The 18,575-nt window shown below is 39.4% G+C and overlaps 1 protein-coding gene across 2 annotated transcripts in view; it reads left to right on the top strand.

Moving 5' to 3' along the window:
• The window catches only part of FBLN5 (fibulin 5), a 54,028-nt gene that overhangs the window by 15,252 nt on the left and 20,201 nt on the right, over positions 1 to 18,575 (top strand). For both annotated transcript variants that reach the window (XM_087952082.1, XM_026679200.2), the window contains one exon: positions 14,440 to 14,562. In XM_087952082.1, coding sequence (XP_087808208.1) covers positions 14,440 to 14,562 — 123 coding nt within the window. The remainder of the gene's footprint in view (positions 1 to 14,439; positions 14,563 to 18,575) is intronic.

The following is an 18,575-nucleotide window of genomic DNA, read 5'->3' as shown; positions in this document are numbered from 1 at the left end:
CAATTTACAACTGTTCATTTAACAGTGGTTTGAAAGTACAATGGCCTTAGAAAAAGTTGCAACCATTACACCATCCCTCACGGTCATGTGATTTCAATATGTTTTCTCTGAGGTACATCTTCTGTCAAACTCTGAGAGAAATGCAATGATGGCTGCTCCAAGCTGCTAGTTTGGGCATTTTCCACATTATTCTCCACTATGGAAACTTTCCTGAAGTCTCCACATGCCTTCTGTCATGTTGAAATAGTCTTCAGTCTTCTGGAAAATCGTGCTGTCTTAGCTTTGATATAGCATCAAGAGATGGCAGCACTCATATTGACACATCAAACTAATTGCTATTCTTGGCTCCTATGTTTCTTGATTCAGATTTATTTGTTCTCTTCATTTTGATTCCAGATCTACATCTGGCTGCATTCCTATGCCACAATCAAGATGTTTGGCCAAAATATATAGAAATGTGAATTCGTTTATCAACATTTGCAGATTTGCCAGACACTATTTTCAAATTTAAAGGGCACAGGGTTGGCCAAGCCTGCTATAAGGAAAGGCAAACATTGCTTTATTATCTTGTCTTAAGAATAAATGTATTTTGCCTTTTAGAAACATAAGTGCTGCATTTCGCCTTGTGGACTTTTAACATACAGTATCTAACCTACTTTTTTTTTGCTGACTCTTACTGTTCACTGAGCCTCTTTTCACATTATACATGTACATCCATGCAGATATGTTTTGTAAATAATCCAAACATTTAAAGTGTGACAACTAGAAATATCAATACATTTATCATATAAGAATCAACACAAGCTGCAACATGCTGTTGATTGTACACTCAGTGGTCAACAAAAGATGCAACATGATATGAAATTTAAATTTTACAGGAAGCGATCTTCTTTTAAGTGTCCTCACAGTCTGGGTAAGCTATAAATATGCTATTTGTGATTTTATTACATATGACAAATGGTGGAGTGTTTAAGTATTTAGATGTTAGGGCATGCATCTCATTTCAGTTTTACGTTTAGTAAGAATCAATATAGGCACATTTTTATTTTTAAATGTCCCATGAGCTGCCCTTAATTTAGGAATTTTTTTTGTAGTAGTCAATCATAATCTGTCCTCCTGCCATTTAAAACCATTATTCCATGTCTTCTACTCTAGAAAGAGAGAGAACAGGTCTTGATGCTCTTCTATGTGACAACCTTTCAGATATTTGAAGAGCATATCACAGTTCCACTCACTTGTCATTTCTTTGACAATATAGCAAATATGATGTATTGCAAAATATAATAATCTGCAAGTTCCAATTCCGAGACCAAAGACACAATAATAAACCACTGACATGGAGCTTATAGAAAGAACCCAACAGAGTAAGGATTAATCCTATTCTTCCCCTCAAGCTCCAGATGTGGAGCCTTGTAATGGCCCCGGGATCCTTGAGCCAATAATGTTACATGCAGATATAGCAATATCTAGCATGACCCATGATGTGCGATAATATATTATTGCTTTGGTTGGTGCCTTCTCTTCACGTAAAATGACAAAAGGATTCCTGCACGAGATGCTTATAACCTGAACCTTTGCATAAGAGGCAACATAGCAGAGTTGGTATTCAGCAGGTTCTGACCAGTTCTGGAGAACTGGTAGCAGAAATTTTGAGTAGTTCGGGCAACCAATAGTGGAAATTTTGAGTAGTTTGGAATACCATCTCTGACTGGCCCTGTGCCCATCTATTCTCTGCCTCCCAAGTCCCAGCTGATCGGCTGGGTCTTCTTTTATTGTCCTGCACAGGAGAACGGAGCTGGAAATCAGGTTAGTGGGGTGGGGAGAGAATGGGGATTTTATAGAATCCTTCCCCTGGAGTAGGGTGGGAATGACAGTATCCTTCCCCTGCCATGCCCACCAAGCCACGCCCACCAAGCCACACCACACCCACCAAGCCACACCCACAGAATCAGTAGTAAAAAAATTTGAATCCCACCACTGCAACATGGAGTGGTGCAAAGATTAACAACAGAAAAAATATTTATTGAGATCATAGATACATGCCATCACAAAGAGATTAGCTCTTTTTTTCCCCCAAAGGTTTTTTGTTTTTATTTTTTACACATCTTTTCACGTGAGCAATGTGGTTCCAGATTACAATATTTATACATAGTCATAGTTACATTTTCAACTTTCTTAATTAATATCTCAAATTATTATCCATTCAACTAATCTTTAGATAAATTTCCCTTTCATATTTCAATTCATTAATTCAATATCAAAATCATTTCATCCTCACATATATTTTCAATTCTTTATCCCCTATTATTTCCATTTCAGCTTTTCACCTATTTTATGTTACATTATGTATTGTTATCATCTATAACTTTCTCAAGACCAATATATAATTAAACAGTCAATGAAAGAAAAAATGAGTGAAAGTAAAGTAAGATTAAAACAGTTAGGACGCACATGGTATATTCCCCCATCTACAACATATCTTATATATATTCCAGAGATATTCATATAATCATTTCATATTTTTTTCTTTGTTTCCACTTAGCCAAAAATATAATACGTACATTATAAATATTTTACATTCCCACATAATCCCTTCTGGTTCATTATGTTTTCTATTTTCTCATATCCTTTGTATAATCAATTGCATTTTCCATTACATGTATACCACAAAGAAAAAAAATAAAAATAAAAACAGAGTTAATTTCCCCTTTTACTTCCCTTTAACCAATTTCAACCTATAGCATTTATATAACCCTAATTCACATTTTTTGAACATAATTAATAACGGATTTTTGCCCAAGTCATCATATTCTCTGTTTTCCTAATATCATTTAGATAGTCATTAGCTATTATTCATGTTTTATATATATGGTATTCGGCTTGGTTCGGCTTGGTTCGGGTATTTTCCCACGTCATTGTAGTTGTTCTTTTAAAGTTGTAGCAACGTTTCAGCAGAATCTCATCTGCCATCATCAGGCTTCTGTATTGTGTCCGTCTGTGGGTCAGACTTTTACAGTGGTTTCAGATTTAAATTTGGGGCAGCCTATTGCTGTGCCAGAATGGTTTTTTCTTCATCCTGATTGGTTGGGAGTCTTGGTCTGTGTTTATTGGTCTCGGAGTTTGCTGTGTTCTGCTTGATTGGTGTCTCTAATATCTTCTGTCTGTTTTTTGGCTCTTTTTGTATCTTGATTGGCTGGCAGCATTGTGTTACTTTATTGGAGGCCTTTAGTGCAGCTTGGCTTCGGGTAAATGGACGGCTATCATTAGTTAGGAAGCTGGGTTTCATCTGGGTGCCTGGTTGGGGTGTGTTTGAGCTGGAGGTATCAGGGGGGATCTGTTTGTGCCCAGGTGTTTGCCTGGCTTGTGGTGTGGAGATTTTTTTGTTTGTGAGTGCAGGCTTTCAAATGATTGACAGCCTGGTGGAATCATCTCTTCTATTCATGCTTTCTGGTCTTTTTTTCAATCTCTATGGCTTCTCTGATGACTCTGTGGCTAGGGTTTTCCATAGTGGCCAGGGTTTTGGTGCCATTGAAGTTGATGCTATGACCTGTGGCTTCCATGTGTTGGACTAGTGAGGAAGTGTGTTCCAGCTTTTTGACTGCATTTTTGTGTTCATCCAGGCGGGTGCTTATTCTTCTATTGGTCTGTCCAATGTATGTGGCTGGGCATGATGCACAGGGGACTTCGTATATGCCTTGGTTTTCCAGGTCAATTTTATCTTTGGGGTTTCTAAGGATGGCTGCTATTTTTCTGTCTGTTTTGAAGGCAGTCCTGATGTGATGTCTTTGTAGTACCTTACTAATTTTGTCTGTAGTACCTCTTATGTAGGGCAGGACAGCTGTTCCATAGGTCTGTTCATCTTCTGGGTTTCTATTATGTTTCAGTGTGTTTTTGTGGATCAAGCCGGTGATTTTGCTTTTGTGGAAGCCGTTGGCTGTCAGTACTTTAGTCAGGGTGCATAGTTCAGTCTTAATGTGTGTCTTGTCTGCCAGGCGTTTGGTTCTGGTAATTAGTGTTTTAGCCACGGAGTTTATCTGTGCTGGGTGGTGGTGGGATTGGGCGTTGAGGTAGCGGTTAGTGTGTGTTTTCTTCTGGTATACGGTGTGTCCTAGTGTGCCATCTGTTTTATTGTAGATTAGTACGTCTAGGAATGGTAGTTGTTTGTTTGTTTCCGTTTCCATGGTGAACTTGATTTTGGGGTGTGTGCTGTTTAGGTGTGTTAGGAAGTTGTTTAGGTTTTCTTTTCCATGGGGCCAAATCACAAATGTGTCATCGATGTATCTTAACCATAGTTTGGGTTTGTGGGTGGCATTGGCCAGGGCTCTGGATTCGAATTCTTCCATGAACAGGTTTGCAATGACGGGTGACAGTGGTGATCCCATAGGGGCTCCTTCAATTTGTTTGTATCTTTGTCCTTTGTATATGAAATATGTGTTGGTTAAGCAGTGTTCTGTTAGTTCCATGAGATGTTTAGCTGGTTGGTATTTATTTTTGATGATGGACTTGAATTGTGTGCGCACTTGCATGCACGCACTCACGTGCCAGCACCCAGAAGATAATGCGCCTCCTGCGCATGCACGCATAATCCCCACCCACCCACCCCCACCCACCCCTTACCTGCACTGCGCCTCACAGCTGATTTTCGGTTGGTTTGAGGCTTCAGGAAAGCTTCTGCAGGCTTTGCAGGCCAAAAACTAGCCCCGCTTCGTCACTTCCAGTATTTTCGGAAAAACAGGAAGTGATGAAAAGGGGCTAGTTTTTGTCTTGCAAAGCCTGCAGAAGCCTGCAAAAACATTCCTCAAACCAGTTGAAAATCAGCTGTGAAGCGTGCATATGCCCAGAGAGGTAAGTTTGCATGCAGCTCGCATGCAGGCACAAATGGCTCACGCGTGCCATAGGTTCGCCATGACGGCATTAGGCTATTTTTTTTTAAATTAAAACTCATGTAGAAGTGCAACCATTATTCTGTTTGTTTTTCTGCCAAAAGCTAACATAGCTTTGTTACTTTATCCTAGTAATTGCCTTCTTTAAAAGTTTCAATAAAGCAATTTATCAAATGAACTATTAAGGATAAACTACACTCAACTAAGTATTACATCAGATCCAGATTTCTTTCATTTATTCATGTTTTAAAGTAGAACACCTTTTTATAATAAGTATTATTGGTAAATTGCGGCATAAACGATTTTATTATTTGAACTGACATTAAAGGCATTTCTGAATACTTGAAAGAAGTAAAAGGGGATAAGGACTTTATAATGTGTGCATTTGTAAAAACATTACATAGACTCTGTCCATTGAATGGCAACAAGGACACAGCTGTTATGCTTTTCAAGCCAAAACCACTCAAGGATCTTTCTTTCTCCAGTGCTGGCATTTGTCCAGTATATCTTCTTTGCTTAGAAAGAATCCCCAAAGCCACATTGCTTAGAGAAGAATCTGTGTAGCTTTATGAGGGTTGCACTTGGAGCACAGCTGGCTAAGGAACAGACCCAAAATTTAATAACATTTGAAAATCAATTTACTTTCTCCTGCATAAGCTGTCTGGTTTCAGCAAAGCCAAAGATCACACATAAAGAATGGACAATCTTTTGTTTTCCAGAACCTCTCAAGATTTTTCTCAATGCAACTGACAAGATGGCAGGTCAGAGACACCAGGGAGAAATTCATCTTTTCCACCAACTCTCTTAAAAGATTCTCATTATCTTTGAGCTAAGAGAAAATTCTTAAATATCATAAGCTCATGGAAGCTTATGTCTATGATTAAAACCAGTTAGTTTTAAACAGTTTCTACAAAACTCCTTCTAAAAACCATGTGTTCCATAATAATGTCTACTAGTTGCCAAGGCCAAAGCACCTGTTCTTCTGATGTTTGGAACTAAGTCTGTTAGTTAGCTACAGAATACAAATGAGGCATATGCTGTGATTCAAGACTCTACCTGAGTTTATTCCTGGGCTGGTTGTTATAATATAAAGCATGCAGTTGTACAGGCAGTTGATAATGGGTAGTCTAGAATAACTTCATTTGTGCCCCATAAGTTCTTACTAATGGAGAGCCTGGCCAAAAACAACATTCTGGAATATACCATTTGGTCACCTCATCTCAAAACGGATATCCTAAAACTAGAAACTGTACAGAAAGGGTCAAAGAAAACAGAGCTTAATGTCATTTTAATATTCATCTTGGTGGAAAGCCAACAAGCATTTCCAAACATTCAGTTGGGAAAAATCTTCTGTGGGAGATGAGGATGATTCTGGAATGTTCACATGAGGGTGGGGAAGAAACTGACCATGAACCCTGGTCTAAAAGGACAAGCACACAGAGAGAATAAGTATATCAAGAGAGATAGACCATTGCAATGTTACAAGACCAAAGGCAAAATAAAGAAGCTCCAGTACTGGTATAAATGAAAGCCGGAAGTTTGCTTTTATTTGTTTAAGAAATGCTTTTAATGGGAGTGAGGTGGGGAATTTAACAGCTAAACTGAGGAAAAAATAAATAGAAGATTAAATACATAAAGAGCCACACTTTTCACACATGGGGATGACTAAAAGAAACATGGATTGATGAATCTGGATTGATTAATCTGAACTTTATGTATAGGAATAGTTTGCTGATGTGTGCTGGTGGTCAATGTTTTAAATAGTCTATGTTTTGCAGCCTTCCTCATTGAAATACTGATTAAGGTGCTGTTGTTTGCCATACTTCTGCACAGTAATTTTATATAAAAAAATGCAAAAATACTCTTAGCAATCTCCTAATTTCCTTCTCTCCTCCTGCTATTCCAACTGCTATCATGGTGGATTTCTTGCTTCTGATATATTAATATTATGAATCCTTTGGTATCATTGCATGGTGGCACAGAGGTTAGAATGCAGTCCTGCAGGCTAACTCACTGCTCACTGCCAGAAGTTCCGTTCTCACCGGCTCAAAGTTGACTCAGCCTTCCATCCTTCCGAGGTCAGTAAAATGTGGATCCAGGTTGTTGGGGACAATATGCTGACTCTGTCAACTGCTTAGAGAGGGTTGTAAAGCACGGTTAAGTGGTATATAAATCTAAGTGCTATTGCTATTATTACTATCATCAACAAGAGAGGCAGGGACAGGCTAATCAACCAGACATTGTAATGGTAGACAAGGACCAGAAGTCAGCAGGGGTGATACATGTAGTGGTACCAAGTGACCCCAACATTAGGAAGAAGGAGTATGAGAAGCTGGAGAAGTACCAGAGCCTGAAGGAAGAACTAGAAAGGGTGAAGAAAATAAAAACTAAAGTGGTTTCAATGGTGGTAGGAGCACTAAGGGCTGTGAACCCTAAGCTGGGAAAGTGAGATCCCAGGAACAATATTGGAACACTCTGTACAGAAGAGTGTAATGTGATCAGTGGTGGGATTCAAATATTTTTTTTTAAATATAGTTTATTAATTTTTACAATTAAAACCAGTCACAATACATACACAAATAAGCAAAAGAAAGAAAAAAAAAGAAAGAAAGAAGAGAGAAGAGGAAGAGAGGGAAAGAATTTTGAGAAAAGAAAGAAAGAAAGAGGTTACAGGATAAAAAGTATTCTTATTTTAACAGTTTGCAAGATCTTCTTTTGTTTTCATCACCTTAACTTGTGTCATGGGATTCAAATAATTTTAACAACCGGTTCGCCCAGGGCCAGGTTGGCTGTCGTGGGAGGCGTGGCCCAACCTGGCCCTGGGTGAACCAGTTGTTAAATCACTCCCCACCACTCTCCTGGGCACTGCGCTGCCATGGAGAAATGGGCAATGGAGCAACTGGCACAAGGGAAGGAGGAAGAGCAGGGAAAATGCCCTTCTCCTTCCCTCGCACTGGCCACTCCGTTGCCCATTTCTCCATTGCAGCACAGCGCAGTGCCCAGGATCGATACTGGGGTGGTGGTGGTAATTGAACAACCGGTTCACCTGAACCAGTGCAAATCAGCTGAATCCCCCTCCACTGGCTAAAATGCTGCACAGAACCTTCAATCTCACAGCCTCTGATGGAGGATCTGAGATTGAGGAAGACATATACCACTCATAGGAAGTCCCAAAGGTGCTTTTTCAAGAGGCACCTGGACTTTCTGATATTTCTTTGAAACGTTTCACTTTTCATCCAAGAAGCTTCTTGTTTGAGAAGCAAAACTTCTTCAAAATAACCCCAAAAGTCCAGTTGCTTCTTGAAAAAGCACCTTTGGGACAAACATGATATGGATGGCTGAGAATCTCCATAGACACTCATAGGAAGGGAAGGTTTTTTAATTTATTTGCTGTATTATATTTTTATTCAGATTGGTTTCATTATATATCACCCAGAGCCAGTTCAGAATGAGGAGGTGCCTAAATGGAATACATTAAATGAATGTAAAGGAAAAGCAAAAGTTACTAGCTTGGCCTTAAGAAAAAAAATCCCAAATCCATATTAAGTAGACCATTTATTAGACCATCTTTACATTATAATGCCTAATGCAGACTTTGAAATAATTAAAAATGCTTTAAGAGGCATTTTAAATATTTTGTCAACTTTAGTTGAACTTGAAAATTACTGTCTTTTTAAAGATTTTAGATTTTTTTATACATATACAGCCATTTTTCATGAGTAGCCTGCTGATTGTTTGCATTAGCAACAATACTGGCAAAGGATTGATGTATTTGGATTTCTTTGTATAGTTAATTCCAAAATGTTAAGAATCTAAGCATTTAAACACAAAGTATGCATAGAAACACAGCCTTAAACATCTACAGGCAGACTTTGATTTATGTGGGACGGTCATTAAGCGGGTCATCACATAACCAATCTGATTTTACAACTTTCATTTTTACAATCTTGAAATATTTCTATGGTCTTTTTAGAGTTGCCAACAGAAAGGGTGCGGGAAAAGGGGTTTGAAAGAGCAGTGTGGCAGCTTGGAAATTGAAAGGGCATTCCATAAATAGTTTTTCAAAGATAGTAACTAGGTGACTGAAGTTTCTGCCATGCAAATATCTAACTGGAGAACATGATTGATGACTCTTGGCTATGGATGTGTCTCATTGGAGAATATGAACTACGATACACCCAGGGGGTGGGAGAAAACCTGGGTCAAGGATGACAAAGAATTATGTGTCTCAGAGTCAGCTACACCCAGGCAGTGCCGGACATGTTAACTTGAAATTTTGGAATTTTGGCTCGAGACTCATGATTTAATTGGGGTAACTGCTGGAATCCTGACAACAACCTTTTTTTAATGGTGATTGTTAAGCAAATGTCAAAGTCATAAAACAAAAGCCAAAGTTGTAAAGTGAATGCAGTGATCATTAAGTGACCCATTATTTGCAATGGGCTTTTTTTTTTTTTTTTTGCTGGAATTTGGAAGTAGCAATAGCAATAGCACTTAGACTTATATACTATTTCACCAGGGGTAGGATTCTACCGGTTTGAACTGGTTCTATAGAACCGGTTGTTATGATTCTGCACAGTTTGGAGAACCGGCAAATTGTGTCCCTGGCTGGCCCTGCCCCTCTCCACCCGCCCCTCCTTCCTCACCCAGCTAATCCTTATTGTGCATGCACGATCTTGCGTGCATGCTAGACATTACTGAGTGCATTCTTCCCCACCCAGTCAGTCCTTGAGGTATTTCTTCTTCCCCCCTCCTGATGATCAGCTGTTCCTATGATCAGCTGTGCTGGGATTCCCTCGCTTACTTACTGCTTCGCCCAGGAGGCTTCCCTGAGGCCCAGAAAGGCAAAAAAAAATGGGGGAGGGGGTTCAGCACACACACACTGCCCCCCCTCCATTTTTTTTGCCTTCCTGTGCCCCAGGGAAGCTTCCTGGGAACAAAAAATGCCCCCTCCTGTGCCTCAGGGGAGCCTCCTGGGGGGGCGTTTTTGCTCCCAGAAGGCTTCCCTGAGGCCCAAAAGCACCCAAAACAGAGCTGCATACCCCCCCATGCTCCATTTTTTCCCTTCCTGAGCCCCATGGAAACCTTCTGGGAGCAAAAATAACCCCCAGGAGGCTCCCCTGAGGTGTAGAAGACCCCAAAATGGAGCGCAGGGAATTGCTGTGTGCCCCCCCCATGCTCAAAAAATGCAGGGGGTGCTGCAAAAAAAGAAGAAGCCACGCCCACCTAGCCACACCCACAGAACCAGTTGTTAAAAATTTGAATCCCACCCCTGTGCTTCACAGTGCTTTAGAGCCCCCTCTAAGCGGTTTACAGATTGACCCAACAATCTGGGTGCTCTTTTTACCACCTCAGAAGGATGGAAAACCTTGACCCTTGGTGAAATTCAAACTGCCAAATTGCAGGCCGCTGGCAGTCAGCAGAAGTAGCCTGCAGTACTGCACTCTAACCACTGCGCCACTGCGGCTCATACAAGTAAATGATGGTTTTTGGCAAAACCCATTATAAATTGCATTATAATAATCATGTGACTATGGAATGCTACAAACGGTCTGGTTGTTGCGTGCCCAAACTATAATCATGTCACCTGGGGAGCAGACATTGCAACTTTGAATCCAGGTCATAAATAGCTTTTTTTGAGTTGGTCGTTAAGTGAGGACTACCTATAGTGAGTGCTATACTGTAAGGCCGGAGGATAGGCAAATAATTTCAAGAGCAATGGGAACAATTTGTGAAGATTCTCAATTACATCTGATATATTCTTGACTTTCTAAAAGGCTTTCATGACTTAGAGCAGCAGTCTCCAACCTTTCTGGCTTTGCTGATTAGCGGAGGGGAGAAGGGATGGTTCCGTGAAAGCAGTGAACAAATGCGTGTGCGTGGCTCCATTTGCACATGTGCCGGACACGTTCAACCACTCCCGCATAGACAGAGCTTCGTACATGCATGCTCATAGGGCACAAGTGGAATTGTGTGTGAGCACAAGGGCCAGTACTGGGCCACGGTCCAGGGATTGGGGACTCAAGACTTAGAACCATTGTACCATTAATAATTCACAAATTAGTGGAATGTCAAGTGATCACAATTTGGAAAATCTATTAACCATTGTTGGTTTGAGCTCTGAGCTTGACAATTTAGTTGCAAATGTTTCATCCCCATTCGAGGAGACATCTTCAGTGCACTTTGGATTGTGCTTTTCCTGGGGGAGCACTGGCCTTTAAATACCTTTCTGAGTCCTGGTCTGATTTCAGATTATGTGATTGGCTGGCTGTAGTTGCTGAGTCATGAACTGGCATTTCCCCTCATTTCCACTAAATGATTAATCGAAGCATCTTCAGGAAAGATAGCAACACAAATCGAATAAGTCCTGATGGATGTTATCAAAGGCTTCTATTTGCATATAATGTCTTTAGTACCATACTCTAGAACTTTAGAATAACTTGCCATTAATTTCCTTATGTAATTTCCAAGTATTTCAGTTCTAGTTTTTTCCTCATATGAGCAAACCTTTTCAAATAGATCATGAGATGCAAACACAACATCATGCAATGTGTTTCTGTAGCTCAGAGAAAATTGTATGATGTTAGGACAGATATAATTATATGAAGCTGACGGTATAGAGCAAGGGTCTTCAAACTTGGCAAGTTTAAGACTTGTGGACTTCAACTCCCAGAATTCCTGAGCTAACATGACTGGAGGAGGAATTCTGGGAGGTGAAGTCTACAAGTCTTAAAGTTGCCAAGTCTGAAGACCCCTGGTATAGAGGAGCAGTGTCTAAAATGAAGGGATTTAACCTATCTTAAATATTTTTCATATTCTGCCGAATTTTGTTCATGAGCAGCATTCTCAGAGAGTTCCATTAGCAAAACCAAGTCAAATTCTAATAAGGAATTAAAATAAAGAGGATTAAAGTAAATAAAGGGATGCTTAGAGAGTACAAAAAGTCCATTTGGGTGAAGGTTATGTATAATTAACATTGAAATCATGCTGTTCTTTCATATTAATGCAATATTAGAATTGCAGACGATCTGCTTCTGGGTCACACATGGTCATTACTTTCTAATTTGGCCCATCAGACAAATTCTTTATAAAAGACAAAGTGAAAAAGTTGATAAACCATATTTGGTTATATATTTCAGGGAAGTTCCCAGTTCAAGGCCGTGACAGCAGATTGGTGGGTTGCATTAAACTAAGGAATTGAATGGGGAAGTTGTGTTTGCATAATACTCTCTGGTCCATTTACTTTGCTAATAGTTTTCCAAAGAACAAAAAGATGCCAAAGAATGTCCTTGGAACACTTGTGTATGTAATTTCTCTCTTTCTCTCTCTGAGTTTTGTTTGATTGGATATTGTTTGGATTTTGTATATCTAGCTTCCTATAGTCAATAAGCCTACACATTACTGTCTTTTCTAGAACAGTTGTGTTTGCTTTTTTCCTGTTATATTTTTTTATTTCATCTCAATCCCCTGTTCTAATTTGATCTCAAGTTAAATATGGGCTACAGAAGACAGAGATGGGCTCAGTTTCTGGTTCTGAATGGTGGTTCTCACTAATAGAGGTAGTCCTCGACTTACGACCACAATTGAGCCCAAGTTTTTTGTTGCTAAGTGAAACATTTGTTAAGTGAATTTTGCTCCATTTTATGACCTTTCTTGCCACAGTTGTTAAGGGAATCAATGCGGTTGTTAAAAAATAACACGGTTGTTCAGTGAATCTGGTTTTTCCCATTGACTTTGCTTGTTAGAGGGTTGTAAGAGGGGATCACGGGACCCTGGGGCACTACAACAGTCATAAATGTGAGTCAGTTCCCAAGTGTCTGAATATTGATCATGTGACCATGGGAGTGCTGCAATGGTTGTAAGTGTGAAAAACGGTCATGTCACTTTTTTCAGTGCCGTTGTAACTTTGAATGATCACTAAGTGAACTGTTGTAAGTTGAGGACTACCTGCATTTCCTCCTTTCAGTAGAATATATTCAAGTAAAGCTGCCTTTTGCAATTGACTGACTGGTGATTGGCAATTGGTGATTTTGTCAGTGCTGATGGTGTTAATGGTACTCCAGTTGTTTTGGGATTGCACTCAAGCACCTATTATTATTGGCACCATCTTTGCTTTCTTTTGCCACAGTTGTTCTATTTCTATTTGCAGGTCTTTGTATTTTGTCCATTTTTTCCCCTTCTATTCTGTTGTCTCCAGCACTATCCACTATCCAGATTTATTTGTCTTCATTATCAACACTTGTTAATATTATTATTTTATCCTGCATTTTTAACATAACATTTAAGGCATACTTAATTTTCTTGCCTCCTCTTTGCCCACAACAATCTTCTGAGGTGGACCAAAAATTTTAATGGCATTTATATCCTGTATTTTACTGTTCAGCCATTGATCATATATATGTCTGAAATTAATGGTAATAATAATCATCATTGCCCAGGGTAGTAATAAGCCAGTCAGGTCTTAGCATAAAATTGTCACTGTAGCAGAAACAGCATCAAAAATTTGGAGAAATAGAGCTGTGTAAGATTGGCACCAAGTCAGGGAAGGAGTTCCTAGTGGAACTTTGTCCCATCATCAGTTGTGGTACTTAGGAGACCATTTCCTCCCAGTGCTGTCTATCCATCCTGTGAGATATGGCAGGAGAGGCATGCTTTGTATCCTGTCTGTGAAAAGGTGTCACCTGTCAGCATCCAAGAGGGCAGTCGTTTTGTGCTATAACTCACATCCTCTGGAACAGCATCTCTCTCTCTCTCCTGACCATGCTGCCCTTTTGCAGGGCATAAAAACCTAGTTTTGTCATTAATCCCGTATCAACCCACATGATCCCGTATCATCGGTTGTGTTTTCTTAGCTGTTATTTTTATGTTGTTTTTGTTTTGGCTATTTTAGTGATGTTTCACTATTTATATTCTGTTTTAATTGTGTTTTAATTGTGAGCTGCCAAGAGTCATGTATATGAGATGGCAGCCTATACATTTTTAACATCATCACCGTCACCATCAATTTTGATGAGGATTCTCCCTAAAACTCTACCCAAAACTCTACTTCATTAACCTTCTTTTCTTTGCAACTGCTGAACCACAGTACAACTACACTCAGTTTCCTAAATAATGCTGAAGAGTGATTTTGCAGCAGCTCTTAGCATCCCTTGGGCTTTCTTTCCTGTAAAAACAAATGTAATGAAACAAGGACAGAAACAGGATGCTGGATTCTGATTTGGTATGGATTCAGAAATGTTGTTTTCCAGGAATTGGACCAGTCAAGTAACAGGAGAAATTACAAACACCCACAGACATTGAATCAACTTGATAAGAGACAGAGTATCTGGTGGGTGGAGTACTGTCAATGATTTTGATCCATTCAGATTTTGGCACAGAGTGAATTATCTCCAATGCCTCAGAGGCATTCTTAAAGCAACGCCAACTTTATTTTGGCATTCCTTTTGATTTATTTAATTACATGAATCTTTTTATGCTGTATCATAGGGATGGGACCCAGAACTGTGGCTTTCCTGCTGAATAACCAAGTAATCTTTAATTATTCCCTGCATTGCAGATGTCGATGAATGCGCAACTGAATCACATCAGTGTAACCCTACCCAAATCTGCATCAACACTGAAGGAGGATACACTTGTTCCTGCACCGAGGGATACTGGCTTTTAGAAGGCCAATGCTTAGGTAGGTTAACATGGGATGGTGTGATGACCCAGGGTGTAACACAAATGTAACAAAATCCAAAATGTAAGTAAATGTCCTTTAATTCCTCCAACTTGGCCCCATTGTTCAATAATACTCAGTTGGAGATAAAACGTACTCAAAAATAGTCTTCAGAAGAAAGCAATACAGTCCAAATTTAATAAGCAGATAGAGGTGAAATAAAAAACCAAACAAACTACAGTTATGAAATTTCCACAATGGAACAAGAGAAGTATTTACCAAATTCAAGGAGATAACAAGACACAGTCTGTTGGAAGCACGCCAACCAAGATAACTTCAGACCAAAATAAAACACGCTTTGTTTCCAGCGTTTGCCAGTACGCAGGTCCAAACTCTTATTCAGTTCTCACACTTGCAGCCCATGAAGAGGATCAAGGCCCTCTCCTCCCGAGGAGACCATGTCTCTCCCTTATTCTCTCCTCCCTATGTGCCCTAGGATGGATAGGGGATGGGCCTGGGTCCTCCTCTGACTGCTCAGCCGGCCTCTGCCCTTCCCCAGCCTACTCCACAACCTCTGGAGCAACATTTCCACTCCCTGTCGGCTGTTCCTCCTCTCCCTCAGAGTCAGTCTCCACCAGGGGCATGACAGATGGGCTTCTCTTAGAAATTGCTGTCTGGAATTCTTACATGATTCCCAGAAGAAATACCAGTGACCCTCCCACTTCAAAGCTCTACTAAAGAGTAAGGATAATTTGGGAAAAGAAGGGGGAAGTTAACGTTACAATTGGAGTTGAGAAAAGTAGTTTATGATTTCCTTTCAAAACAGGTAGTCCTCATTTAGTAACCAAAATTGGGACTGGCAACTTGGTCCTTAAGTGAAATGGTGACTAAGTGAAAGTGTGACTGTGCTTGCCTTATTTCAGCTTTTTTTTTTCATTATAAGCCTGCAAAATCACTTTTCATCACTGCAGCAACTGTGAATGGTTGCTCAATGAGGCAGTTGCTGAATGAGGACTACCTGTAACGACTTGAGAACTTCTTGAGAGTGTTTCTTCTTGCTATTACTATTGAATGTCTCTCTCCAGATTCTGTCCATATTCCAAGGGACATAAACGGCATCGAGAGATTAACATATTTTCCTCTCTTGATTAGGGTGGAAAACATTCCCTTTACTTATTTAGTTAACACAATACCAGCACATAGCCAAATTATGGTGTTACATTGGCAAACAGTACTGTCATATTCATGACATGTTTATCAATTGATGAGATCGTGAATTTCAACTATAAAGTGGAATTTTAAAAAATGTTATATGAAAGGGCATGAAATTTGGGTGATCTTTTAAAAGCCCCCCCAAAACATGTGAGCTAGGTCAATCATTATCAAAGGAATAAACTGGCTGAAACACTAGGAAAGTTCTATAATGGGTTCTTTGCTTTGAATGCATTGCTTTTGTTGGCTGTGATTGGTTTTTCCAGCTTTTTAGATCTGCTTTGAACTTTTGCAGTGGTCTAAGTTCCAGCTGATTTCATCAGATGGTGAAATACATTAGTACAGTCTAACAACCTTACTGGGAACAGCAGATAGCTGGCTTCTCTCCCTTCAGAACCATTTCCTGTCACATTCTCCTGCTCATCATATAGTCATGATGACCAGACTGTGTATCTGTCCATCTGTCTATTATCTATCTAACTCTCATCTCTCTCTCTCCCCCCACCATCTATGAGTGAGCAAGGAGTTTCATTTCATTCCTTTCTCTGCTGCATCGTGCTTTTAAATTGCAATTACATTTAAATTGCAAGTGATTATTCTATTCTTTCTACAGAATGAAACAAAATCTTTAGAATACTCCACTTATTATTTTCCTTTATATTGGTGCCAAATCAAGTGCCTTTAAGTAAGCACTTAACTGAAATTTATATTGGTCAATTGCCCTGCTACACAGATTGCTGGATGTGGATTCCTATATGCACCAAGTAAAAATATGATATATCACCCTTTTTACCATCCTGAAGCCTCCCTATCCAAGGTATTCAGCCTCGTCTTATGTATTTTGGATTTTATTCTGTCTAGGGGATGAGTTCAGGATTTGCTTGGATTTTCATAGTTTCATGATAACTATGAGTTTATTCCAAATCATTATGGACTCAGCATATATAAGGAGTCACTCTTGGGCTCCAGCTTTGGAATAATGAGAATGTGTTCTGGGTATGGGGAACCACCTCATTTTTTGTCATGCTGACTATGGTTTCTATGAGGCTAATTGGCACCATCAATTTCTGCAAAGAGAAGGTAACAAGCAAGAGGACCTGCTCCAACTTCCTTATGGACCCTTTCCCAATAATCAAGCAGACAGTTTAGTCATGGGGGGGGGGGGAGCCAATCTCTGGGATATGAAGGAGCAAAAGTACATTTATTTATTATTTATTAGGTGTTTGCTTCATCCTTATCAAATTATCAAATTATCCTTATGAAAGTAAGACACTATATTTCCTTTTTAGAGAGGATTAAGAAGGTGTAGAGCAGGGGTAGTCAACCTTTTTATACCTACCGCCCACTTTTGTATCTCTGTTAGTAGTAAAGTTTTCTCTAACCGCCCACCGGTTCCACAGTAATGGTGATTTATAAAGTAGGGGACAAAACCCCTACTGCCCACCATGAACGCTGGAACACCCACTAGTGAGCAGTAGGGACCAGGTTGACTACCACTGGTGTAGAGCAACGTTTACAACTAACTGAATTATTTGGACTTTTTCATGGTCCTGTCCTGTCTTTTTATTTTTTAACATTAGGAGAAATCATTCATTGATTTGGGCTCCCAACATATGGCTGATATTCAATTTTATATCTCCACCACAGGCCAAGCAGGAGATGTACTGGAGTCACTATGCTGTGCTTGGAGGCTAGAGAGGATGGTATAGGCCTAAATAAATCCTAGCAAGTTACTGTTTGATTAGAAAAACTCAGGCTCCAGAACTCTTCCCTCTTTAGCTCTGGACCGGGGTTTTACTATCTTGTAGGATCAAGTCTGCAACTTGGGACCCCCTCTTGACTTGTGGCTACTTCTGCAATAGCAGTTAGAAGCCATGACCAGGAAGGAATTGACTAGTACACTACTTGAAGCCTCTTCTGGATACAAAGCTCTAGTAGCTCATGACCGTATCATTTCATACTGACATGTGACTGTGATCTTTTAGGGTGGAAACTTGAACTCTTAGCCCCAGGTTGAAAAACAGTGAACTTCCAACCTTATATTTGATCCAAGTATAGCAATATATTCCATTTTGAGGGGGGAAATACCTCTATTTGAAAGAAAAATCTATCATGACTTGTTTACAGGAAATAGAGAGAAATGTTTTCTAGTACTATCTTCTGTCAACTGTCAAAATAACTGAGGTGCTGGGAAAGGTAAACCATGCATATAATCAGAGAATTTTCCATGAAAAACTGTTGGAATCATCCAAAAGGCACTCTTGGAATAGAGTAATCGACTTTTAAATTATTGGCCAAATAAAAACAGTCTAGGATGCAACCAATCGTAAAACTAGAGAAATTGCAGAGTCAAAACCAAATTAAAGGAGTATGTAGGGAAATGATTAGGTGATAGAATTATTTTTCTTCTTTTCTTGAATGACAAAGAAAAAAAATCTGCAATCCTACATCAGAATTGTTGACTTCAACTCTAGCAAATAATGAATTTATCTTTTGGGCATACTTGTGTCTTTAGCATTACAAAAAAGACATAAAGTAATCCTTTCTGGCTGCAATTCCTATAAATACATCTGCTTTTTTAAATTTCTGAAATTGTCTTATAATGTAGGTGAAAATATTGCAGTGGATGACTGTAAGAATGCCAAAAGTTAGTTTTGCTTGCTGAATTTTGAATTTTAATTGTATTAAATATAAGCATGAAAAAAAGAACATTTAGGACTAACATTCATATCTTCATATCTCAGCCCAGCTGTGTTATGCTTATCAGAAGCTCAAATAGGTATTTTGCTTATTGCCAGTCAAAGTTCCTGACAGGATTTGCA

Source organism: Notechis scutatus, chromosome 1 (genome assembly GCF_049901735.1).
Source record: "Notechis scutatus isolate UNSWTSFEM ecotype Mainland chromosome 1, rNotScu1.2, whole genome shotgun sequence".
Classification (NCBI taxonomy): Eukaryota; Metazoa; Chordata; class Lepidosauria; order Squamata; family Elapidae; genus Notechis; species Notechis scutatus.
The sequence above is the reverse complement of the archived record's forward strand: the minus strand, read 5'-3'. Positions and strand labels throughout refer to the sequence as shown.